Here is a 26,142-nt window from a genome sequence, read left to right as displayed (position 1 = left end):
AACTCAAGGTATGATAATACGAAAATAAAAAGTCCATAAAATATTCATCTCAACATTTTTAAAAAATATATAACTTGATAAAATGTCATTTGTCCTTCTTCAACAAAATAAAATAAAAGTAGCCAGACTCAACCAAAGCATGTGCAAAAAAGTGGCATGAATTACCTTTGGCAATGAATGAATGAAATAAAATGAATAAAATAAAATAATTAACCATTTCCAGTACAGACACCTTTTTTCATAGCAATATCAATATACTGTTACATCCGAATTTACCCTTGTATTAATTCCCAGTTTAATTTTCGGTTTTATTTATTAACTTATTTATTAGATATTTTTATTATAATCATTTTAAATTGCATTTTACCCTTATTTATCTCCCTAAACACCTTTATATGGGAATTTTCTTTTGACATTTCTTTATGCATGTCTGCTTCATTATGCAGATGAGGGGACTGTCGTTCAAAGTGAGACTTTTGGTCTGTTGGTTGATCAACATCATGACTTTGAGACGGTGATTTACAACAGAACTCTGACCGGGATCTTTTTCTTTTTAAAGAAAGTTAATGCCTACATTTATTTTTAATATTGTTTTCAGAGCATTTAATGGCATATCAATTTATTCACTGAAGAATTTATTTATGTTTGATTTTGGCAGTTTTGGTCCACCACAGGAAGAATGGTGCAGCGGTTCCAGATAAAAGTTGAATATTTAGGAATAGAAATGTCTTTGGGTCCTGGGCTTTGGTTTGTTGTTGGGGTGACTGAGCTCCATCCTCAACTGTGGGAGGAAACACAAGAGAGCAGGAATGAAACTCACGTCATCTGTTTGAGTGTCTCACCTGGACAAGGATTAGATAAGAATAAAAACACTAAATATCAGAATGTCTTCTTTAGCCAATCATAAGTCAGTGAACACAGTCCAGACTCTAAGTTAAAGTGTGTATTCTTCTCTTACCTGCTGTCGTTTCCTTCCTTGATGCCAGAGATGAGGTTGGACCTGTAGTTAATGGGGTTTCCTGGCAGCTGGCCTGGTCTGATGGGCTTGGCTGGGTTGGACAGACGGAGAACATGAGTTACATCAAACATTCTTCAGAATTGGGACAAGTCGTCCTACCAAAAGAAACTTTAAAAATTATTAATAGCAACACTCTAATTCCAATTTTGGGGTGGTGAAAATGTATTCAAGGATTTTTATATACATGAAATAAATGTAATTTATGAAATGTTTTGGTTTGCGTTCATTTTTTTAACATCTAAAGTTGCTCTGTGACAGAAAACAGCCTTGTCTCAGATGAGAATTCTTCAAAATCTAGAATTAACAATACCTACTGATAAAATACATGTAAAAATTATGTTTTATGGTGTGTGTGTGTGTGTGTGTGTGTGTGTGTGTGTGTGTGTGTGTGTCCACCTACCTATTATAGCAGAGGCTCTCCTGCCCATGTTCATGGGTTTGGTGGCGTCCTTAATGCGCTCCATCTCCTGCTGGTAGCGCTTTCGGTCGCGATCCGCATTCTCCTTGGCCTCCTTCAGAGCGGTCTCCAGGGCTTTGACTCGCTCAACGGTGGCCCGCAGGCGCTTCTCCATTTTGGGAATCTCACCGCGAAGGTCTGCGTTGTCCCGTAGCAGCTACAGAAGGGACAACAGACAAGAGTGACACAGAGTGTAGCCTTTAGACAAAATCTGGTGAAAGCCACGTCTCTGATTAGTTTATAGAGGAAGTGTTGTGGTGACTGTGTGCTCGCCAGTGGTGGAAAGAGTAGTGAAAATCTGTACTCAAGTACAATTACTGTTACAGTGCTAAAATAGTACTCAATTACAAGTAAAAGTACTGGTGTTAGGAATATGCTTTAGTAAAAGTACAAAGTATTGATCTAAAAAATTACTGATGTTCAATACATTATCATAAGAGGTTTCTATTTCTTTTTCTTTTTGTGCATTTTCCTGAACCAATAGTTGAAAATGCTAACAACTGATTAATCATTTATAATTTCTAAGATACAAAACACATTTTTCTTCTCCTCATTTTAATTTCTTAAATTTCTTTATCTTTAAGTTTCCTGCAAGTACTGCCATGATTCTTGATTAAATATCAATGACTACATTTTTAATTGGTTACATTAATTTAATTCATTTTAAAAATTGATGGTGATTAATCATTAACATCCTCACTCCAAACCTGTCCTGTTCATCTGGTTTCGTTTTCATGTCCTCGTTTTCATTGGCCTGTTTGCAATCAGATCACCTCATTGGCTACAAAAATGCAGATGAAAGGTGTGGACTTTCATTCAGTACTCAATTGTGATTTTAAAAGTAACTAAGTAGATTACATAGCGTAATGCATACTTACAAGTAAAAGTACACACTTGAAAATCTACTCATAAAAGTCACCCCCTAAAAAACCCAACTTAATTAGAGTAATTTGAGTATTTGTAATTAGTTACTTCCACCCGTGGTGCTTGTTGATGTTTTTACCTGCTTGTGAACTTTGGTGAGCTGCTCCAGGTTGTTCTCCAGGAAGCTGATCTTCTGTTTCTGGGCAGCGCTGCCCTCTGAGTCGTCTGAGTCCACATCAGCATTCTGCTCAAGCAAAACACACACACACACACACACTGATTTCCCTCCTGTTTTACCTCTGCGATCATCTATCAGCGACTGATTTGGTGCAGCCAGTTCTTATGAGCTAGCATCTGTAACCAAACCTCCTCAATCCAAAGCCATGTGTGTCTCAGTGTCTCAATGAGATGATAAGCAGCAGATTTTGGCTCGTTCTGCGTCGTCCAGGAAAGCCTGCTCTGCCTTTGTTCGTCTCACCGAGCCTCAGCCTGCGGGCTGGAGACGAGCGCCGTGTGGAGGGCCTGGGTCCCTAATTTACAGCTGCTACCTTTGAAGAATCAGATGGCCTACTTATTGCAGACACTTTCTGTTGTGTTCCCCGGATTCATTAAAATTTCATCAGGGTGCAAATTAAATGGAGTGCAGCCGGTGCATGAGTGAAATATGGATCTGTTTGTCTCGCTGCAGGTAAATGCAGCGGCCGGGACACCAGGAGCACATGTGATATTTCACAGGATGGGACATTAAATCACACAGAAATTAGATCACAGGATGATGAACCACGAGCAACTTCCATCCTGTCAGGGCTTTTACCTTTTTGACTTTCTTGGCCAGGTCCTGGACAAAAAGCCTCCTGAGGTTGTGGAGTCTCTGCAGCTCTCGGGCCTGTGTGAAGGGAAGAAGACCAGACTCAGAGAGAAAAATGGAACTTTGATTTTGTGTTGATTTCGGAGGTGCTGCCATAAATAAAATATATAAAAAAATTAAGAAAAATCTCTTGATTCTTTTTAACTGTCTTAAAGACTGCCCGGGAAAATAGAAATATAGGCTCTTCCGTTCTGTATGCCATAAATTCCTTTCATCTGATTTCAAGGAGAATCCAGCCTGGTGGCAGGATTGGAGAATAACTATATAGAAATATACAGACTTTTCACTGATGGTCTTGTTTGCTTATATAGATCACACAGAGGCATCCGTATTAAAATACGACTGTTTCATCACCAGTTAAAATCTCCTTGTAGTTCAGTTAAAGGTATCCTCTCCTGAGATTTCCTGAGATAAATGTCTCAGAACATAATTTAACTGTGCTGGTCTAGAAAATGTGACCCAATCACATAATAGGTGTTATAGGTTGCAGTTACTGTGGTGTACAAGAAATCAACACACTTAACCATTTTATACTAACAGGAAATTATGCAACATATACAACTAAATATCAAAAAATATAAATGTAAAGATGTTTCTTTCTGCGCCTACTGAGATTGAGATTTCAGCAATCTTATAATTGTATTAGCAGTTGTGTGTATTGAAAAAAAATCCAAAGAAGAGGAGGAGGAGCCAGAGGGAGAAAAACAGAGCTTGAAGTAATATGAAGTATTTGTAGTATGCTAAGTAGGCTATACGAGCATGCATAAAACTACGTTTGTGCGTTGTAGCATCTACTGATATGATCTGTCATTGTCCATCGACAGATGGAGATCATAGCAGCAGTGACATTGTCAGATGGGTATCCTAAAGTTCTGACACTGTCAGAATTTAGTCCCAGGTTATCTTTGGCTGTAAGACCGTGAGAACGGCCATCTTTTCACGTTGGTCATCTTTTGTCTGAGACAGACCAAAATCACACAGTGCATACCTGACTTTAAGGTTATTACAAAAGCATTTCTAACACCATATACTACAATTCCTTTAATTATTCCAGCTGTGAGAAGCTCCTCCATTTCCTACTGCATTGTGGGAGAGCAGTGTACATCAACTAGACAACTAGACTTCTTAGCCAGGTTATTCAAAATCACGATGTGCTTTACAATTTTTATGCACAGATCCTAGCAGCCTAGTTCATCTCACAGCTTGACTTTATGATCTTAAATTGTAGATGTCCCAGTATTTCCTTAAATTTTCTAATTGGGTTCACTCATCTTAATTCCATCAGCTCTTTGGTACTAATCTTGTGGGCTTGTTCCACCGGCGCTTTTGGCCGTGCTGAGCCAAACCGCACTGCACTGAACTGCATTTCCATTATGACTTTCAGTGCGCTGTGCTGCGCCAAGCCACGCCCAAGATGGACCTGCTCGACCCTCCTCCGAGCGGGACGTGGTGACGTCTCGCCAGCTGCGGTCAACCCGTGATGAACCTCCTCTCTCCCCCTCCAACAAACGAGTGCTGTGATACTCAGCTCATGTGTCAGGTCATGAGAGCAGAGAGAAAGATGTTTCTTTAAGTCTCTTCACGTTCAGCTCTCAGGTAAAAGACACATTCAAACAGCTGAGCCAGGTTCTTCTGTTTTCTGTACACATGCTGCCTCTGCACTAGGTTATTAAAAATCATATTTTTTATTGTTTTATGCTGATGATACTCAGTTATACATGCCATTAAAACCCCCTGCAGCCTAGTGCATCTCACAGCTTGCCTCTTTTATTTTAAATCCTGAATGTTCCAAAATGTCCTTAAATTTAAGGATGATAAGTTCTCCTCGATCCCCACAAATTCTTGGCGGTCTGTCAGATATTATTGAGCAGACTGTTAGGAATCTAACCTCTGACTTGATTGCCGAATCAAAAATGTTGCTCAGTCATGTTTCTTCTAGCTTGAGATAACTTCTAAAATGTGGTAATTTTTCTATTTAATCAAACTGAAATGAATATGCCAATAACTGACCACAGTCTCCTCCAGTCCCTTCAGGTCCTGTTTGGCCTGCTCCCGCCTGTCCTGCAGCACCCTGCAGAATGTAAGATAGATGTTACTTAGTGCATTTGGTATAACGTGAAACAGGCTGCAGTAGACTATAGGCAGAGGCATTACGTGAGCTCTTGCAGTTGGCGGCTCTTCTCCTGGTCGGCGGCCTTGAGCTTGTCGTGCTCCACCCTCAGCCTCTCCTGCTCCAGCATGATCTTCTGGTTCAGACTGTGCAGACGTCAGTGAAAGCATCAGCACTGAATCAGTCACATTCAGAGAGAGAGAGAGAGAGAGAGAGAGAGAGAGAGAGAGAGAGAGAGAGGTGTTTGTGATGCTGTGTCTTACTCCTGCAGCTCCGTGATGAGTTTCTCTTTGCTGTCCAGCTCGTCTCTGAGGCTGCTGATCTGTTTCTGGTGGATCTCTCTGTGGGTCTGGATCTGCTTCTCCACAGAATCCTGCAGATACACACGCAAACAGCTACAGCCTTCTGCTTGGAGGACAGCACACTTGTAAGGGACAGCTTAGTGGGACAGTACCTTTACTTCATTGGATGATTGGATCTCACTGTCCTTCTCCGTGGTGCCGACTTTCTCTGAAAGAAGACAATAAAAATCATAGACATGATGGTTCCAAACAGGAAAAAGCAATGGGAGAAAGGTGTTGTTTTTCAGCTCACTACATATTTTTTTTTAATTTTAATTTCAAGCCTCTATGAAACAATAGAGTGTCCATTTACAGTAAAAGAACACATCCACTTCACCTAAAGTGAAATAAAGAATGTTTTTTTAATGATACATCTCTTTTATGGATAAAGGCAATATCTAAAATGCAATAAATAAATCAACAAAAAGTCATATAATATGCATTTTGGTCTTCTTTGAAGAACTACATCAGACTTGAAAATCTTCCGTTTTCTTGTGTTTGAGTACAAGTCAGATGTTTTGTGCAATTCCACAGAGTATTTCCTGGACATTTCAATTGATGCACTAATATTAATGTCCACAACTGTTATCAACCAAAACAGACACACTTTTCCTTTGTTTTCATTGGCTTGTTTGTGATCAGATCACCTGATTGGCTACAAAAAATGCAGATGAAAAGTTTGCATTTTAATTCAAATTGTACTCAGCACTCAACTATGATTTTGAATGAAACTAAGTGGATTACGTGGTGAAATAAATACTTAGGTACAAGTGAAAGTACAGAATTGAAAATAAAAGTACAAGTACCCCAAAAGACTACTTAATTACAGTAATCTGAGTGTTTGTAATTAGTTACTTCCATCCCTGACAACAATTTATAAGTAGAAATCTTTGAATTCATAGAAATATGCAGCCTTTGCTTTAAAAAATAAGCAATATTAGCTTTACCAATAATGGATTGTTTTAAGATTGGTAGAGCATGATTTAAAAAAATAAAAACAAGTGGAGTCACCACAAACTCAGAGTGCACAGTCAAAGTTTTATTCTCTACATGATGACAATTTTGTCATCAGGGCACCCAGGTGGCTGAGTTGGTGGAGCGTGACGCTGAGTCTTGGGTGATGGCTGTGGGTTTGATTCCAGCCTGTAGCCCTTTGCTGCAGTTTCTGTCTATCTACAAGCTGTCCTGTCCAATAAAGGCTAAAAGCCTAAAACAAGTTATGGAATATAGTTTGTGTATGTGTGGAATGTGTCATTCAAGCTCTGGAAAGTTGTATGCATCTGTTTGGGAGTATATTCAGGCTTTATGCGCACACCTTCTGATGATGAAGTTTACATCACACGGTCCCTAGTGAACCCTCGTACTTATGGAAAGTATAAAGTTTTAGTGAGCTAGCTAGCAACAGCATGATATGTCAGATTATGATCTGATCACTTTTCAACATTCAAATTAAATCACCTCCCAACATTGTGTCCTGCCTGCCTATCCTGTTTCTCTTGGAAATATGCCACGATAAGGAAGAAAAAAATTCAGTTACATGTGGACTTTTAACTGAACAAAAACTCTGAACAGGTCTGGTTCTGAAAATTGCAGTGCACCCTGGGAGTTCTTTTTTTTTGTGGCCTGATGTACTTAAATCAACTGCCAGTGATGGCTCACACAGGTTGCATTGAAGACAAGATAGCACAACTTAAAGGATTTTTGTGCTCACCTTGGGCTTTGATCCGGACTATTTCCTCATTGAGACTGTCCACATTTTCCTCCAGCTGTCTTTTCTTCTGCTCCACATTCTGGAGGGAGTCTGTCAGGGACTTGATCTTAGCTTCTTGCTAGACACCGACAGGAAAATAAAAAAGACATGAAAACGACGACAAACTGTCACCTGTGATTCAAACTCACACAAACTCCATGATGGTTCTTTGTAAACCCAGAGCAAACAGCGTCAGTCATGAAAAAACCTTTCAGCTTATTAAGCTTCTGTTTGATTGATAACCACGTGATCTGCCGTTTTAATAAACCGCCACATTTGTCACTATGGTGACTGTTTCCATGACGGCAGAGGAGGCGGTGGTGGTGAGCAGCAGTTACCTGGGATGTGCGGAGCTGGCAGGCACTCAGGTCCATCTCCATCTGGTCCATCTTCTGGGTGCTCTCAGCCTGGGTGCTCTCCAGCTGTTTGCTGCGCTTCACCATCGTCTTCACCTCCGACTTCATCTTACTGATGTAGAGACGAGCCACAGTGAACTCCTCATCGATGAGACCGCTGCTCTCTTGTTGCTGAGAGGCCAGAAAAACAGGAATTAGAGGATGTGCTTCAGGGTTTGTGCTAATTTTGTCTGTTAGCGATTAGTTACAGCAAATAAAAGTCTCTCGCATATTTTTACCGATGATTAAAAGAAAAGCACTGACTAACCACCACAGCTAACTGTACAGAAAACCCCATCTACAGATACTAATCTGCATCAACAGAAAATTCAAGGGAAAGACATCAGAGTGATGGCGACCAGGGCTTTACCTTACAATAATTTTAATTAAATATTAATCTGGAGATTATATTTTCGATTAACTGTTTAATTGACCCTTCATCACTCCCACCCCTTTTTGCTCTGTGCTCCAACGACAGGTGAAAAAGCTCTCTGTCAACCTTGTTTTCTTTTTCCTTTACTTGCTGTGGATATGCTGTGTGCCACGCTTACTTTGTTGAAAAAGGAAACCACATTTTGAAGCTAGTCAAAAGACATTGATCAGGGATCTATAAAAGCGACATATATTACAATCTTAAGTTATCTTATGTTAGCATAACGCTAGCTAACTAGCCAGCTAATATTTTGCAGCTAGCGAGTTGGCTAGCATTTTGGTAGCATTAGCTAACTTAAGATGCGAGCTCTTATGTCACTTTTACAGGAAAAGGAGAGAGTTGGCCAAGTTTTCTCAACTAAAACTGGAGCGCAGGACAAGAAGGGGCAGGACTTTGGGGGTCAATTCTTGTCTCTTGTACTTGAGTCCATTTTGTCTTACTTTTCTGCTTCATTAAAATTCAGAGGGAAATACTGGAGTTTTACTCATCTATTTAGTGTATCTGACAGCTTAATTATTAGTTACTTTTCAAATGAAGACTTTGTGTCACTTTATTAACATGCTATTCGTTGAAGATTTACAGTGGCTGTATAGTTTGTCATGTCTCACATGTCTTTGAGTTGTTGATGGGACTTTTCCCTTCCTAACCTTTCAGATGGTTTCATTAAAGGTTGACCCTCAAAAACAACAAAGTCACACAATAACACAAACAACCTAATCAACTGAGGCAGCAGTAGACCAACATCTTGTGCCCTGCCAGGTAAAACTACTGGTTTTGTCAAAGGAGTCTGGTTGCTTTGGAAAGAGCGATTTTTAGCTTTTGTAACTGTTTTTATAACCATTAGAAAAGGAAAAATAAAGCAGTGAAAATATTCTAAATATAGCATACATTTAAATTGATATTGGGTGGACCTGCTGACTCTGTCCACAGTAGTAAAGTGCTTAGCTTCCTACAATGGTACTCCTGTTGCTTCTCCAAAATGGGGGTGTGTCGACTTCCGAGCGCTGTAGGTAATGTAGTGACTTTAGATAAGTGCCTGGTACAACCACACTTCAAATAAACCAAACTATCCCTTTAAGAAGCTTAATCCAGGTAATGCTTTGCATTTTTGTAAAAAAAGAGACAAAAATATACAAATTTTCTATTGCTCAGTTAAGTTGATTCCAGCTCCAGTATTAAACATTAAGATTGTTTGGTCTTTGTTTCATCTCTAAAATATTAGTTAATTGTGAAAATGCTTTTTGCAGTTCCCCACAGTTCATGGTGACAGGTTTAGATGACTCATTTTGTCCAGCCAACAGTGTGAAACAAACATACAGTTTACAGAGGCGGGAAACTGAGACAAGCAGCTAATCCTTACATTAGGAGAGCTGGACCCAGCTTTTTTCTGTTGATCTACCAATCGATTGATGTTCTAGTGTTACATCGAAATCTGATCATGCATGTATAGACTGAGGGTCTAATTTTATCCAATGATAAAGCCATCTGCTGTGGAGAGTTAATATGAACACAGTTGAGGTTGAAGTAACTATCCTGACACTTGTTTGCAGTTGTGGGTTCAACAGCAGTTTCATTTTCACAGCTTTGAGTTTGTAGTGTATTCACAGCTGCAGGGTTAAAATCCGTCTATTTTAAACTCAGTGCCTCAGCAGAAGGGATAGGTCGAGTATCTCTTGTGGAAACACAAAATACAGTACCGCTACTTTGGAAATGGCAACTGCCTTAAAACACTGAAGTTCCAACAGGGAATTTAACCTTTTACATGCTGGAGCTACACTCATGTCTCATATATGTTGTATTCCTATTTTGTGCTCCGTACATTACAAAGATCACCTGCCAGAAAAACTAGTTGTCACTAATCCTAAAAGTCAATGATTGAATTAGTCCATCATTTATGATTAAGGAATTTGCCCATCAACAGAAATATGCAAATATGACCAAAGCTTCATGATTCCACTTTCTGTATGTGATGTGAGGATTTGCTGTTTTCCTCTGTTTCATATTATTATAATCTGAATGTGCAAAGTTTTGTCACTAGGGGTTTCTCTCAAATAAAAGCAACACAAAAATGTAGTTTGTTGATGTTGTGAAGTGGCATGGGATCACTTTTTCACTTTTAAACAACTACAGTTCCTTATATTTCTGACATGAATCAGGCACCAATCATTTCATGGAGGTGGTGATATTAATGTTTCATTCATGTCACATTTAAAACATTTACGTCCTTCCTCACTCTCTGATATATCCCATGTTTTCTCAGATTCTACACATAGTAACTAGCAAGTAGCTAGTGACGGCCAGCAGGAAACACACTGTGTTTAAATGTTGTTGGAAAAATCTAGAATAACGTAAGAACATAACTCAACAAAATATATAACATATGTCTAGTATTTTTAGACATTTTGACAGAGAAATATTACTTATTATAACTTTAAAAATCTTTTTTCACCTGTTGATCAAACAAACAATTTGAGGACACCATCTACTTGTGGAGTGTTTTCACTGTTTTCCTGCAGTTTACCAGTAGTAGATATATCATGATGTATAAGTACTCAATCACAAGTAAAGTTATTCATTTAACATCTTACTTAAGTAAAAGTACATAAGTATTATAATCAAAATGTAGATAAAGTGTCAAAAGCAAAAGTACTTGTTTTGCAAATTATAAATTATTATACTTAACATTACATTAGATTATTAATACTGATGAAACAATAATGCCAGTAGTGGCCAGTGAAGGTAGTTTTTACTACCTCATACAGTGAACATCTGTAGTTTAGTCCTCTGGTTCCCAATGCTGGGGTCAGGCCCCTGCAAGGGGTCACTAGATAAAACTGAGGGGTCACAAGATAAGTAATGGGGGAGGAAAGAAGGAAAAACAAAGTTCTGCTATACAAATTTTAATCCATGTTTTTGATGTTTTCTCTGATATTTGTATTTTAATGAAATACTGGATAATTTAATCTCTCTGGGATTCAAACAGTTATTTAAATGAAACCATTTGGGGCAGGGGTCTCAGCCTCCATCAGGCCTGCAAAATTGTTCTGTTTTAATTTTTTTCCTAGTTGCTTCAAACCAATTTAAACTTCATATACAATTGAAATAAAAACACAAATCTGCACTTGACGAAAGCACCGACAAAACTGACAATGCTCAGCTAGCCATTTTCACCAGGGTATTAATGACCAGTTTTAAAAGTTGACACTAGAGGAACATGCTGCAAACAAAGACAACACACTAGAAGCATGAAGCACAAAAGACATGTGTAACATGTGTAGCTACTCTGGTTGTTTTGATGTCACTTAAATCAGTGTGCAATTTTTGTTGAAACAGGCCATTGTTGCTGTGACAAAATGTCAATTTATTCTGTCTTTCTAGTATATTTCTGACTCTGAAACAGTACATTATGTCTAGCACTAGTAACCTTAATGTCGTTGCTTCCCACGGCGATGCCGATCTCCGCCAGATCTTTGAGTAACGATGACATCATCTCAGTGACCCTCTTCTTCTGGTGGTTGGTCATCTCCTTCAGCTTCTGGAGCTCAGAGTCGATGGAGGCCAAGGAGCTCTGGTGGTGGATGATAACAGCAATAATTAAATACCTTTACAAGCTGACCATGAGTACTCTGTGTCATCGTTTCAGGCGGATTCAAGTTTAAGTACCGATTTCTCATTCAGCTCCTCACTGAGAGCCTCAAACTCTCTGGCTTTGTTCTCGACTTCCTGCGTCTTCAGGTCGTAGTTGACGGCCAGCTCCTCCAGGGCCTGCAGGACCTCCTTCACCTCCTCCTTGGAGGCTTCGTTCTCCGCCAGCAGCCGGTTCAGTTCTGTTTGCAGGGTGTCGTGATCACGGCGAGACGAGGATAAGAGCTGCAGGTGAGGATAAAACAGTGATGCTCGGGGTGATCAAGGAAAAAAGTCTGAAATTCATAATATGATGTAATAAAACTAAATTTCTGTACGGCTAAAAAGCCTTGTGTTCAATCTGTAAGGTTCAGTGCTGCTTGCTGAGGGTGAGTTACACTCTGACCTCTCCTGCAGGGCTACTAATGGTCTGCTATCAGCTGTCAGACTGGGTCTGTGCTAACAGGAATGGCTGGAGGGCTCAGATGCAGTGGGGGGGAGGTTGGTAAGGGAGGGGAGAGGCGAGAGGAAGCAGGGAGCTGTGTCACCTCCTCCTGGTCCAACATCTGTTGAGTCAGCTTCTCCACCAACTGGGACTGCTGGTTGATCTCTTCATCCTGGAGGAAAGGAAGGATGAAGGAGAGGAGAGAGGAAGAGAGAAATACAATATATCACACTCACTTATCTCCACAGCAAGCACAAGCAACACTGAACAGCAGCTTATGACGCCATCTGCTGACCAACAGAGGTACTACAAGTGAGAGGGACCAAGCTTCAGAAGCATGTTAAGTGAGAGTGTGAACAGTACAGAGACAAACTGAGCTAATGCTAGCAATATTAGCATTCAAATACCAAATTAGAAACATAACATATAATTTTAACACTATTACGTTATTTATATCAAGTTCATTGTAATTACCTTCTTAATAATTCAGTAATAAATGTGAGCTGATCAGTCTTTGGAATAGAGTTTAAGTAATTTTGAATATTTAGTATTTTAACTATACAGAAAGACAGAATTTATAGATGCAAAAATATATATTTCATTAGATTATCTCAAAAGTAATTGTTTGTATTATTGTTCAGTCATATATTTCTTGAGAAATCAGAATATATACAGTTGATAAATGCATGTTATGTACAGTATAATAACCAGTGGTGGAAAGAGTACTTAAAATCTGTACTCAAGTACAAGTGCTGTAGCATAAAATATTACTCTATTATGAGTAGAAGTACTGGTGTTAGAAATATACTCCTGTATAAGTAGAAAGTATTTGTAATTTGAGTATTAGTTACTTTTAACTGTAGATGTCACAGTCTCCTCTCTAAACTAGGGTTGTAAATATTGTGCGTTTTCCTGAACAAATAGTTGAAAATGTTAACTAGTGATTAATCATTAATAATTTATCAGAGACATAACACATTCTATTTTCCTAATTTTAATTTTTTTGGGTCATTTTAAGTCAAAGTTTCCTTATTCAACAAATGTCTCTGCCAGACAAAACAATATCAAATGAGGTGCAGTTACTGCCACAACTATTGATCTAATATTGATCTAATTCTTGATGGCAATTATTTGATTAATGATTAATCATTAACATCTTTACTCCAAATGTTTCCTGCTGCACCATTTTGTTTTGTTTTTCAGTTGTATGTCGTTTTCATTGGCTTGTTTGTGATCAGATCACCTGACTGGCTAAGAAAATGCAGATGGAGGGTTTGGATATTATTTCAAATTGTACTCAGTACTCAACTATGATTTTGAAAGTAACTAAGTAGATTACATGGAGAAATTAATACTTAAGTACAAGTAAAAGTACAGACTTGAAAATCTACTCATAAAAGTATAAGTACCCCCAAAAAACTACTCAATTATAGTACTTGTAATTAGTTACTTCCACCCCTGATAATAACACATTATGGTTAAAATATAATACTGCTAACATAGTTGTGTTATATATGATATTGTTGTGACTGAGTCAGATTTGTTCAGTCATGTTTAATATTTTAGGAGCTCTGTTATGTATTAATGTGTTTTTGTGCTTGACTTTGATGTCTTGTCCATTTCTGACATTTCAAAGTGGAATTTGCTGCCACCTTAAGATCATTGCCATTTTTCTGACCTGATCAATCAATTCCCCCTTAAAGGTCGTAAGAGGCGAGACCGCAGTGGATCTTTGCTCACCTTGTCATCCATCTCTTTGTAGAGCTTGGCCATCTCTGCCTCGTACTTCTCTTTCTCTGCGTCTGTGAGCGCGGCTCCCGGGGGCCCGAGGCTGAGGGCGGGTTTGGGTGGCGTCTTATCATTGTTGAGCGCAGTGTCCAGGGACTGGACCTCTGCTTTGGCCTTTTCTTTATCAAACTGTTCCTCTACTGGCACGCTCTCTCCTGCAGGGGGCAGCAGAGAGGGACGTCAGTTCCAGTCTCTGTGAGAGTCTGTGATGGCTCCCCTCCCTCAATCAAACCTTTGTTTGAAGGGGAAGACCTGTGACAACTGTGGATTTCTCATGTCTTTTGATTACTGCAAGGCAGAGATGATGGTTCACATTTATTAAAGAGAACCACACTAGTATTCTTTATGGCATTACTAATATAGAAACAAAGGATTCTTTCTTTTTCAAGCCCTAAATAGGACCAGTGTGTGATTCAGCTCTAACAAACTAAGACAAGGACAGTTGTTAGTTGTTTTCACCTCATCCAGTTTTAAACCAGTGGGCCGATCATCTTTCACAAAGCCCAAATCTCAGTGATTGCTGCAAGAAGCAAGTGAGAAAAAAACTGGGAAGGTTGCTTTAAAACTATATTCATATATTGTTATAAATTACCTGTTAAAAAAAAGTAGCCAGTAACCTTATCCAAGTATCACAATATTATAGGTGAAATCTGCAATATATTTACTGAAATAAATCATGAAAATGATATGATATGTCATCAGAGATCAAGGAAACATGTTAAGTTGAAATACTGTATTTTGTATGTTATTTTCATATAAATCAGAGTTCTAATTCATGCTTTTTCATGAGTTTTCCCCAAATGAGTAAGTTCATGAGTCGTAAGAAATCGTTAATAATCTTGCAGAAGGCATAAATGTTTAAAACTGTTAAACTGAGGAAACTGTTAATGGAGTTCCAACGGCTGTGAGACAAGCAGCCATTTAATTCAAACTCCAGAATGTGTGTTTTTTTTTTTTTTCAGAGCTGTTGGCTTTTGTTCGCAGGATAACTTTGCATTGACAGTCAACCAATAGTTATAAACAGCTGATTAACTTATAGTGCAGGACTCATCATCACTTGTAATTGTCAGTTTACAAGGTTGTGCGCATCCTGGAGAGCAGATGGGGTGAAATAACTCACTTCAACCAGGATTACAGCCCATTTAATATACTGTACATGGCACCAACTTCCTATTTGGGCTGCTGTACTCATTTTTGCACATACTACTGCTACATTATTGCCCCTTTAAAGTGTTGTAACTTGATTACTTTCTATTACTTTTGGATTATCTCAATACATGTCAATGTATCAATGTTTTATGTCCATTGTTATCTTAATTAATTGTTCGTACAGCTATTTCCTCCTAGTTAAGTACGCACACTTAAATGTACTTTGTTAAGTATACTAGTTACTGTCATGAACCTATTCTGGGGATTCTGTTTTTACAGTCTCAAAACATTTTTCAGTAGTAGCAGAAGGAGTTGTATTTAGCTAACGTTAGTGGTTGGTCTTACCTGTACATGTTTTTTAAATTAGAATTGGGGTCCTTGGATGATGACAGTATTTTCACAGCTGGGAGGCAGAACTTACTCTGTTCCTTGAAGTTGTTTCCCTTTTCTGATTAATGGACAAAAAAATGGAGAAATTTCCACCCAGTGAACACATGTCTTCACTGGAGGCCATGATAATGAATTGGCAACTTTATGATTATCTACGCTTTCACTTGAGACGAGTATGGTGATGTCAGACTTGTGAGTGTGAGTGCAGACTTGTATTGTGGCTAATATTCAGTCAGTGACACTGATTTCACTTTGGCCAAAAAACTGAAGTAATTTCCAGGTATCTGCAGGGGTGTGTCTAGAGGATGGGGGGGGGGCACTGGCCACCACAAGTGCCACCCCATTATCCTCAAGTATGATTAGCTACCTGCCCAGTGAGAGGCGGGACTTTTGTTTGAACCAACTGTTTGATGAGTATTGTAGATGAGTATTATGCATTGTTTTCTTTTCTAAGTATCCTTTTAATTTTTTATGAGGTGAATTTATTTCTTGAAGCATTTTACTACACAAGCTTGTAGTTCCGTTTATGCTACTCACGAAAACCATATACAAAAAACAATATACAGCAAATTAATAACAAATCATAAAAATAAAACTATTTTTCATGGTGGAATGCTTATGATTATTTAGACTGAAGATGGAGGTAGAATGAAAGAGAGGAGGAAGAGGAAAAAAGCCCAGAATAGGTTTTCTCACTTGCCTCCGAGGACTTATGTAGTATGAGGACTTTCACCTGCCTCCGTTTAAATGAGACTCACCAAGTCATAATGTAGAATATAAAAATGTGAGATGTTACGTAGTCCTCACCGCCTCTCCAGCGGTTGAGCTCAGTCTCCAGCCAGGTGACAGTGTTTTTCAGCGTCTTGTTCTTCTCCTTCTCTTTCTCCCACTTGCTCTTCCACTGCTCTGCGGTCAGCTCCACATTCAGACACACTGTGTTCTTGACGGTCTTTGCCCTGGTGAGACAGGAGTTTTTCTTTTTAATGCATTATACATGTTAGAAAACAGTTGCTGAAAACACTTGAAAAAACTGAGAACTATAAAGTACTGAACTGTAGAGTTAGACTGTTTAATTGTTGTTCATGATTTGGTAAGGATTTTTGGGGTTTACATGAAATATGGCTCAATGATGCAATGCAGCCCCCCAACATGAACAACCACCACCTCTTGTGACACATACGTCCGTTGTGCTGCATTCTTCAGTCAGGAGCAGATGTCATCAGTTTTTATCTAACATTCATGAATGTTTTGACCCTTAACCAAAAACACTCTCCACTTTGTGAGCTGGAAGTGGAGGCCAGCTCACTACTCCTGGCTTCCAGTTTCCCTCCTCGCGCCTACTCCATATCCAGCATGAGGCTCGTTCTGCCTCCTCCTTCATCCTGCGAGCCGCTTGCTTCTTTCTCTTCTCGTCCAGGCTCAGCGCTGACAACAACCACCATGAAGATTTGACTGGGAAGCCTCTGCAGTCAGTATACATAGGAGACAACCATGACTGCCATGATCTCTTGTCCCAGTCCTGAACTAGGGGCTGGTACTTCAAGGCCTTTCTTTTATGCGCCTCTTCACAACCCTCCACCCATGGAACTGTCAGTTCAACCAAGATTATCTTCTGAACTTCGGTTGACCACAATACAATATTCTGGTGAAGGGCTGTGGCAGAAAATAACCACGCCTTCCATCTCTTGTCCTTGCACCCCTGAATTTGGAGCTAATACTTCAAGGCCTTTCTGTCTTGTGCTTTTTTACAACTGTCCTCCCACGACACAAAGAGCACAATACAGTGTCTGGATGCACCACCTCAGGAAGTGTAGTCTCCTTCCCATCATCTCCGAAGACCTGGCAGTTTGCAGCAAACTGAGCTTTGGACTTTTGGTTGAGAAAGGCCTGGCTCCCTCCTTGATGAAGGTGATGGCCTTCCTTGAGTCTGTACCTGCTGGCCTCTCCTGCTTGAGCCTCTTGCTTTAGTGTGCCAGCAAAAGACAGAAGCATCTTATCATGGTGCCACTTATACCGTCCTTGTCCACTTTTGACTACAGAGCTTGCAGTTAGGGTCTTGTCTCAGCCCCCACGTCTGAAGATATGATGGCAAAGTAAGGGTGTCATACAGGGATCACAAGAGGAAGGAAATATCTCCATAGATCTACCCATAAGATTTTGCACTTGGGCAAATCCCATTTTTTCCAGGCACCCTTGGACCCCAGTTCCACTGCTTTTGCCATTCTCTTCTCGCCCTTACAGGTTCATACTTCTGCCTTAGTCCTCTGTGTAGAGCCTAGTCCTTGTCACCTGATGCAGGGGTTATCGAGGTCGGGAATTTGCACGGTACTCAGACACTGCACAGTTGGAAATAATGCAAATGTCTGTATCATCCTGCTGACAACAATTGCATTTATGTAGTTTCTTCAGTGTGTATGCATGCACACTGAAAGACTGCCTCCCCAACTAATGTCCTGTGAGTAAACACAAAACAGCTGTCCAAGTACTATTTAGTGTTTGTGTCTACATTTCTTTTACCTGCCAAGATAAGCAGCAGATGTGTGTGAACAAACAAAACTCATATTGAGGTTGTCATGGCCGAGTGGTTAAGGCGATGGACTAGAAATCCATTGGGGTCTCCCCGCGCAGGTTCAAATCCTGCTGACAACGTTGGGCTATTTTGAACAATTGGAGCCAGAAGGGAGTTGGTCAGATCTCTACTAACGGACACTGCAGAGTTGGAGAGAATGCATGTATGACAAAAACAAAGCGCTTGCTGATGATGTCATGGGTTAGGACTACCATGGTGTGATTATTAGGAGTAGGTTTATTAAGAATGCTCCAATACTTGACTCATGTGCCATAATACTGTTGTAAAAGAAATGGTCTCATTTAATTAAGTAGTCTGACTTAGTTTGCCGCTATTTTTCGTCTCTTCGGTGAAGCGCTAGTTTCAGTTGGTGTTTGAGACACACACTTCATGTGTTAGTATTTGTGACTTCTGTGCTTGACAGACAACAGGTGCAATTCATAAAAGGTCAGAGTTGTCGTGGCCGAGTGGTTAAGGCGATGGACTAGAAATCCATTGGGGTCTCCCCGCGCAGGTTCGAATCCTGCCGACAACGTTTGTAATCATGTTGTTTCAGCAGTGTGTATTGAGGAACTGCCTTCTACAATGTTGTCCTGTGAGTACACACAAAACAGCTGTCTCAGTAGCATCTGGTTCACTCCATGTTTGGCTCTCTTGCCTGCCAAAACAAGCAGCAGATGTTTGTGAACAAAAAGTGCAAAATACAAGTACGGTGGGGCTGTTGTGAGTGAGTGGCTAAGGCGATAGACTAGAAATCCATTAGGGCTTTCCTGTGCTGTCCTGCCGACAACAAGTACTTTCATGTTGTTTCAGCAGAACTTATGCAATGTGTCCTGAGCTACTAAAAGACTGTCTGCAGGTAGATGTGAAACAGTGGTCTGAGATCCATTTGGTTCACTTTGTGTTTGAACTTTGAGCTTTCTCACCTGCAAAGATAAGCAGGCGATGGTTGTGAACACAGAGAAACATGTGGGAGCGGTTGTCGTGGCCGAGTGGTTAAGGCGATGGACTAGAAATCCATTGGGGTCTCCCCGCGCAGGTTCGAATCCTGCCGACAACGAGTGTCTTCATGTTGTGTCTGCTGAACTGTTACAGCTTGATTGCTGCTTACAAAATCATCATGATATGCATTCCCTGGCAAGTTTTACAACAATTCCTACCTGCTGTGAACCCCAAAGAGTGAAATTTGCTGTCAGGCCATGTTGGTGAAGATTAACTACACAGAGTGAAGTCGCAGCAGCTTATTACCAAGAAAAGAGGGTTACAGACTGGTGACAGCAATGTTTTTTCTTCGTCTTTGGATTAAGTAGCCAAGCCATTCAACTAGTTCTTCAGGTGCACTCTGTGCATTTATTTCAGTTTTACATGGACCTACAAGGAATTTTCAGTTTCCAAAGTAACTGCAGTCATTAGTAGATGATGTTGAGGACAGTGAGTTTCTTGCAATGACAATGACACAACCAAAAAAAGAGGGTCAGCATCAGCAAGAGCCTTGAACTCTGCGTCGTGTTGGTTCTTTTGACTTTTGCTTGTGTCGAGCGGCTACTTTTTTGTGACATGGTATCGGTGTGGGGTATCGGAGTAGTTTCATGAGTACAAGTACGTGAGGACAGTATTGGACTGATACCCAATGCTGGTTTCGGTATCGCCGCATCCCTAGACATAACATTTGCTGCTACTAGCTTCTCAAATGGGAAGAGTCACTGCTTGTTTTTGTTTAATATTTTTGTAAATTAAACATTTTCCGGTTTGAGTCAAAACATAAGAATCAATTTGGGGACATCACATTTAGTTCTTGAAACATGTAATGAACATTACTGTTTTCTAAATTTTTATTCAGATTTAGATTCACTTACTCATCAAAAAATAATCAACAGACTAATCAGTAATGGAAATAATTGTTATCTACAGACCTACATGTGTAATCAACAACTCCAAACCCTAAAACGTATGGGACTTATGACTGGATAAATCAGCAAATCCAGTTACCTTTGACTTGATAATTCTAGATCCAGTTTTCTCAAATATTGAGACATAATCTTAACTCACAGATCTACAATGGTAAATTGTTTAAATGGTTCTGTAGTCTTTGATATTACTTAGACACAGGCAAGTCAACCTGTGTATATTCCTGTCAATTTTGATCTCATATGTGTGTAGTGTCTGTGGTGCCTTCTGATCATAAAAATGAAGGGGATGTAGCTCAGTGGTAGAGTGCATGCTTTGCATTTATGATGCCCTGGGTTCAATCCCCGGTATTTCCAATGGCTTGTATGTTCAAGATGTTGAAGGTGTAATTGTCGCATTTCAGACTGGTCAGTTGCAATAAGAATTCAGTAACAGACACACAGTTAATAATTGAGTCTAATTGACTAGTTGAAATGTAACAATGAACTATCTGTGACCAGTCTCCTGTCACAGTTTAGATTTTTTTTAAAGCCTGAAAACAGAACCAATAGGAGGAGCGGGAGTGTAGTTTTCTCTCAGACCACTTAAATTAGATTATGCTTAAAGGTCATTATGAATTTTTTGCCCATTGACACCAAAAATAAACTGCTTACCCCAGCTTTAAAAATAATTTGTTTGTCAATAGTATTAGAAAAGTACTATCAATTATATTTATTGATAGTAACAATATAAATATAAATATATTTATGGCCAGCCATCAGTTTGGTTTTTAGGACCACAGGGATTCCCGGTCTTGTGTTACCTCACATAAAAATGATTCCCACGATCTCCTTGCATGTGGTCAACAGATTTTATCAGCACTGTGTGTGTGTGTACCTCTGTCCGAACTGCAGCGTGGTCCTGGTCTCGGCATCGTTGAAAGAGGAGGGCGAGCAGCAGATGACCATGGTGGTCCGACAGTTACCACCCAGGGAGTCCTGCAGGATCCTGGTCATCTTACTGTCTCTGTATGGTACGTAGGTCTGAGGAAACAAATTAGGGCACATTTTAGAATCCTACTAAATCCTAGAATCCTCATTTACTACCAGCCTTTAATATTTCAATTTTCAATTTGATGTATATTGTGTTTGTGGCATAGGGCCATCATTTCCAAAGCCATCACTTTTACATTATATCTTATTATCATTGTCTAAACAATATAATTAGTGTCTAAGTCTAAATAACTGTAGTCACTGTTTACATCTTTCTCCATTGTGGGAATCCTAATAATAAAATTTGATTCACATTCTTTCTCTCAGGCCCAGTTCACACCTGGTATTAGCATGTGCCTTGGGTGATCTGATCATAAATGGACAGGTTTTAGTACAAGCGTGAAGACACAAAGCAGCTTTCCATTTGGTTCACTGTAATGCAAATTATGTGGACTCTCTTACCTGGCAAAAAACACAGCAGATGTTTGTGAATACACCATACCATACCATTCAACTAGTAACTGCAACACTAAGCAAAAATTAAGCAATCTGGAGAATTATTGACAAAGAAGAAACTTAACTAACTTGGCAAAATGAAAACTCATAATAATTTGTGTCTTTGTCTATATTTGGCATTCAATCCAAAACATTTAGTTGTCACTTTGTACAAGCATTGTGTCAGTTTATTGCGGCATTGCTGTAGCAGTGACCACTCCTGTCTTCAGAAGACAACATTTTATATATTGTAAACATGTAAAATTTTACAAATACACTAAACAGTAAATTAGGGTACTTCTTTGTCCCCCACGGACAAAGCCCTCTGACTTCCTTAAAAAAATTGCGCAATTTTTGGAGTTGCTGAATCAGGAGAAACTTTGTAAACTTTCTGAAATGCTGTCGACAACAAATTCTTAATCATTTGGCCTTCTTGTAAATTCAGCATTAAACACAACACAGAAAGTTGTTTCTTTCCTTGTGAAAAATCAGTCGTGGCATTGCAGTACTGGTGGCTACACCCATATCTAAAGTGTGCCAATATTTAGCAGCTTTTTGAACACACAGTTTCAGCTGATTTCAAAATTTACACAAAATAAATTAGAGAAAACAAAATTTTATTGATTATCTATTATTTGACACGTCAAATTTTATAAATACAGTAAACACTAACCAATATGGACAACTTATTTGTTGCCTGCTGGGAAAGTCCTTAAACTCTATTACAGATATTGTTCAGTTTCTTTATGTAAAAAACATTATTTGTCCCAATGTACTGGCTGTGGTAGCCATTACGTTACAAACAACAGTGCATTTAGTCTCTCCTAACAGAAATGATGTGTTCATTTGCATGTAGAGTGTGTAAGTGAGACCCAATATACAAGTGGTCACTCGAGATGCATGTGGAAACAGCCTAATGTCAGGTGTGAACTGACTGACTAACTGTCTACTTGTGATTGGATCATCAAAAACATGTTAATCCCAGGTGTAAAGTGTGACCTCAAACACACTAGTTAACCGCAATTATGATAGAAGCACACAACCAAACTCCCTGAAAATCAGACAGCCCTCTGTCTCACCGAACCCTCTGCCAGAGCTGCAATGACGATTCCCAGTGAAGACAGGGACTTGTTGATCATCTTGGCTTCGTCCAGCACGGTGCCCTCTGCTCCAGTTTTACCCACCTTTCAAACACACAAAGAGGAGAGTTCTCATAATATAATGAGACTGGAACCATTGGAAACAATGTTAGGATTACTCTACAGCTAACATTATAAATGATCACAAACCGACTGTCAAGTACAGTACCAAAGATGATGGAGATGTGTAATGACCATTGATTAACAACAGGAGATTCATAAAAGAAGACTGACAAAGCAAGTTAATGGATCTACTGGAGCTTAGTGCTACTCTTGGCTTATTAACATTATAACACAGATGGATTACTGTTTAGTCCCCTGCTGAAGGAAGCAGCAGTTTGTCATTAAAGTTTCATTATATTAATCCAGTCAACACAGGAAACTGTGTCCTCAGGAGCAGCAGAAAGGAGAGTAAAAGGTGGCCAAGCTTAAAAGATCAAACAAATAATGACAATGTGTGGCTCTCACTGCAACTGTGAAGAGAAACACTAGTCTTTAACCATTTCACTAGTTCAGGTCTAAGGTTTAGGAGGTTTGAATTGAACTGAAAATATGGGATAAAAAATGGACGCAGAAACTGTGAAGCTAAAGAGACAGAAAGAGAAGCAGAGAGAGGCAGAAGATGATATGTACTTTCTCACTGCCAGCCAGGTCGACGAGGTAGAGCTTGCCGGTAAGTTTCTGTTCAGTCTGAGTGTTTTCTTGCTTGATGTTGATGAGGAAGATGCTGTGACTCCTGGAACTGTGCTCGTTCATGTCTGACACACACACACAAACACAATTAGCATTCTGTCAATTGTACATTTTTAGTGTGCTTTATTAATAATACTGCAGTTATTTATAATTAGTAGCAATAATAGTTGCTATTAGTATAAACATTAATTTCTCTATGATTTGCAATGTTTGCAAAAGTTTTTTTTTACTGGTTATGAAACAGTCGCAGTTTAATACTGACGCATCTATATGATCTATGCAAGCAAACGAGACCTTCAGCAAGAAGACCAACTATTTCTAAATAGTTGTTTTTAATGTCTGGATCCTCTGAGAAATCAAATGAAACCAATGTGTTCACATTTTTCCAGACAAAACAACAGCAAGAGGTACATTAGTCAGTTCAAAGGTAGCAGGAAGACATTTATATTTCAATCATTTTATTTTGGATGTTAAATTTTTTGTTTATGGTGGTTGAATCGCTACCACTTTTGTCCACAGGGGCCTCCAAAATCAAGAAAATAGAAAGAATTAGAATAGAATAAATAGAATTTTAGTAGCTTTAATTACATTTTTGTTAGGTCAGTATCTACTGCCTAATGAGGTGACACAATAGTGATTGAGCGTATGGCCCACTGATGAAAGTATTGGAATTAGAGCTGCAATGATTAATCAAATAATTGATTATTTAGTCATTATTAAATTATACGGCAACTATTTTGATACGTGATTAATCAGTTTGAGTAATTTTTTGAGAAAAAAAGTCAATTTTTTCTGATTCCAGCTTCTTAAATGCTAATATGTTCCACATTTACATTTACATATTTGCCACAAGCACTAGCCTCTTGTCTGTGAGTAGATGCACATTTCCTTCTGCACAGTGATGATTGGCAGGCATAGTTTGGTAGAAAGAAAATTGTCTCTACATGAAAGACAAGTTGACTTGTATTATGAAGTAGTTTATAACTTCCTCCTTCTACTCCAACTTCTACTTGCTGATAAAAGTCAACTCTTTTCACCAGTTAAATGCTTTTAATGTGAAGCTGCAGCAGCAGGAAAAGTTTGGTTTGCATTAACAGTAACTTCATACAGCACTTTTCTCAGGAATGTCTCCACAGACACCCAGTTAGTTACACTGCAAATATATCAATATTGCAGTGTTTTAGATAGATCGATTTTTATTTTTAACATGTAAAAAAGAAAATAAACAATAAAAAAAATAATTTTGTTAAGAATAACAAACCTATGCAACAAAATCACTGAAGAAATTATAAAAAAAAAAAAAAAAAGACAGTTTACATGCTTGAAAAGGAGTAGAAAGAAGTATACACTTATTTAATCCTACAACTACTCATTATTTACAAAAAATAATGACGACTCATAATCTCCTATTTTGTCCACTGTATATTAACTCATTAGCTTTTTTGTCATCTTGTCATTTTGAGTCATTTATTTTATTGCCAATGGAACCTTAACACGTTTGTTGTTTGATAAATTCTGGCACCAAGAACTATAAGAAAATTATAATACATACACTGAAGCTCAGTGACCAGATAATGACAAATATCTAAATTTAGAAAATGTTAGATTAAGTTAGCTGCAGTTTGATTAGAGATACTTATCGACATCGCATAGCGTGTATTATGAACCATGCCTCTTTTCACTTCACTTTCATATCTTATTTGGTTGTGTGGGGATCACAGACACAGAGTCTTAGCTGGTGGGAGTCTTGCTGCAGTCAGGAGACTGAGGTTGAACACATGAGAGGCAGCCGCACTGAAGGCACTCAGTGTATGAACTCACTTGTGACAGCCACGCTTCGGTTGTTTTTGCCTTCCTCTATGGCGTCCATGACCTCTTGGGGACTGCACACAAAACGCTCAGTACTTCCCTGGGGACACATGCAGTCACAAGGAGACGTTGTTCAAAAGCCTGGCGGCAGGGCAGCTTTACAGAGAGACAATTATTAGCTGAGGAGACGATGACATACTGTATCAGACTGACGGAAAGTTTTGATGAGTGATCTTATTCTTTCATTTTCTTAGCATTTTTAATGTTGCTCTTCATCCGTCCATCAAATTAAACAAAAGTGTATAGTTGAGAACAATATAGAACAGAAAAAAAATCCCATTTCATTTAACACAATGATTGTAAAAGTCTGTACAGGGCAGGTTGTGTAACATACATCACCCTGCAGATTACAGTTGTGCCATTGTTTTCATCATTCTCTCTTATGTCATTCATAGCTAATGCATTACATCTGTCTGGAACAAACATGTGACTCTGTGATTGTGGAACTTTAAGAAACATTATGTATTCTACCTTAAAATAACACCTTCAAAATCATGATGCTACACTGACTTGTATTAGGATGAATGGGCCCTCTGTCATTCCCGCTGTGTTCTCCCATATGCCTGTTCTCACACTATGTGTCAACTATGTCACTGATTTTGGTGAACCTGGATCATATTGTATGGAGGAAATATTTTCTTGTTTTCTGTGTGATGTCTTCTGGCTGCGCTGCCTCAACTCTGTGATTTACAGATGGACAGTGAAGTAAACTGCTCCTAAATGTGGCTGCTGTTAGCCGTATTGCCTTGACCAAGCAGCGACAAGGTGGTGTGTGCACTACTAGCACAGGAGTTTTTGATCGTTGGCAGGTTTTCACGCCTCGGGTAGGGAGGGGGAATGTGGGCAGAGAGTGCCGCCAGTGTTTT

General features: G+C 39.1%; 1 protein-coding gene and 4 non-coding genes across 5 annotated transcripts in view; 4 read left to right on the top strand and 1 right to left on the bottom strand.

Moving 5' to 3' along the window:
* Positions 1 to 351: 351 nt before the first annotated feature.
* The window catches only part of LOC146307233 (kinesin-1 heavy chain-like), a 32,752-nt gene continuing 6,961 nt past the window's right edge, over positions 352 to 26,142 (bottom strand). The window contains exons 7-26 of the mRNA XM_084747669.1: positions 25,229 to 25,316; positions 23,348 to 23,472; positions 22,655 to 22,759; positions 20,986 to 21,131; positions 16,440 to 16,588; positions 14,046 to 14,248; positions 12,409 to 12,477; positions 11,900 to 12,106; positions 11,661 to 11,804; positions 7,747 to 7,935; positions 7,370 to 7,487; positions 5,772 to 5,827; positions 5,581 to 5,690; positions 5,362 to 5,463; positions 5,218 to 5,278; positions 3,154 to 3,225; positions 2,479 to 2,583; positions 1,419 to 1,632; positions 959 to 1,049; positions 352 to 781 (exon numbers count right to left, since the gene is read on the bottom strand). Coding sequence (XP_084603795.1) covers positions 778 to 781; positions 959 to 1,049; positions 1,419 to 1,632; positions 2,479 to 2,583; positions 3,154 to 3,225; positions 5,218 to 5,278; positions 5,362 to 5,463; positions 5,581 to 5,690; positions 5,772 to 5,827; positions 7,370 to 7,487; positions 7,747 to 7,935; positions 11,661 to 11,804; positions 11,900 to 12,106; positions 12,409 to 12,477; positions 14,046 to 14,248; positions 16,440 to 16,588; positions 20,986 to 21,131; positions 22,655 to 22,759; positions 23,348 to 23,472; positions 25,229 to 25,316 — 2,358 coding nt within the window. The 3' untranslated portion in view covers positions 352 to 777. The remainder of the gene's footprint in view (positions 782 to 958; positions 1,050 to 1,418; positions 1,633 to 2,478; positions 2,584 to 3,153; positions 3,226 to 5,217; positions 5,279 to 5,361; positions 5,464 to 5,580; positions 5,691 to 5,771; positions 5,828 to 7,369; positions 7,488 to 7,746; positions 7,936 to 11,660; positions 11,805 to 11,899; positions 12,107 to 12,408; positions 12,478 to 14,045; positions 14,249 to 16,439; positions 16,589 to 20,985; positions 21,132 to 22,654; positions 22,760 to 23,347; positions 23,473 to 25,228; positions 25,317 to 26,142) is intronic.
* trnas-aga (transfer RNA serine (anticodon AGA)) lies at positions 18,200 to 18,281 on the top strand. The gene has a single exon. It is a non-coding gene; the product is annotated as a tRNA-Ser (tRNA).
* trnas-aga (transfer RNA serine (anticodon AGA)) lies at positions 18,655 to 18,736 on the top strand. The gene has a single exon. It is a non-coding gene; the product is annotated as a tRNA-Ser (tRNA).
* On the top strand, positions 19,180 to 19,261 carry trnas-aga (transfer RNA serine (anticodon AGA)). Its single transcript has one exon. It is a non-coding gene; the product is annotated as a tRNA-Ser (tRNA).
* trnaa-ugc (transfer RNA alanine (anticodon UGC)) lies at positions 20,394 to 20,465 on the top strand. Its single transcript has one exon. It is a non-coding gene; the product is annotated as a tRNA-Ala (tRNA).

This window comes from Lutjanus erythropterus, chromosome 21 (assembly GCF_056507025.1).
Source record: "Lutjanus erythropterus isolate fLutEry1 chromosome 21, fLutEry1.hap2, whole genome shotgun sequence".
Classification (NCBI taxonomy): domain Eukaryota; kingdom Metazoa; phylum Chordata; class Actinopteri; order Lutjaniformes; family Lutjanidae; genus Lutjanus; species Lutjanus erythropterus.
The sequence above is the reverse complement of the archived record's forward strand: the minus strand, read 5'-3'. Positions and strand labels throughout refer to the sequence as shown.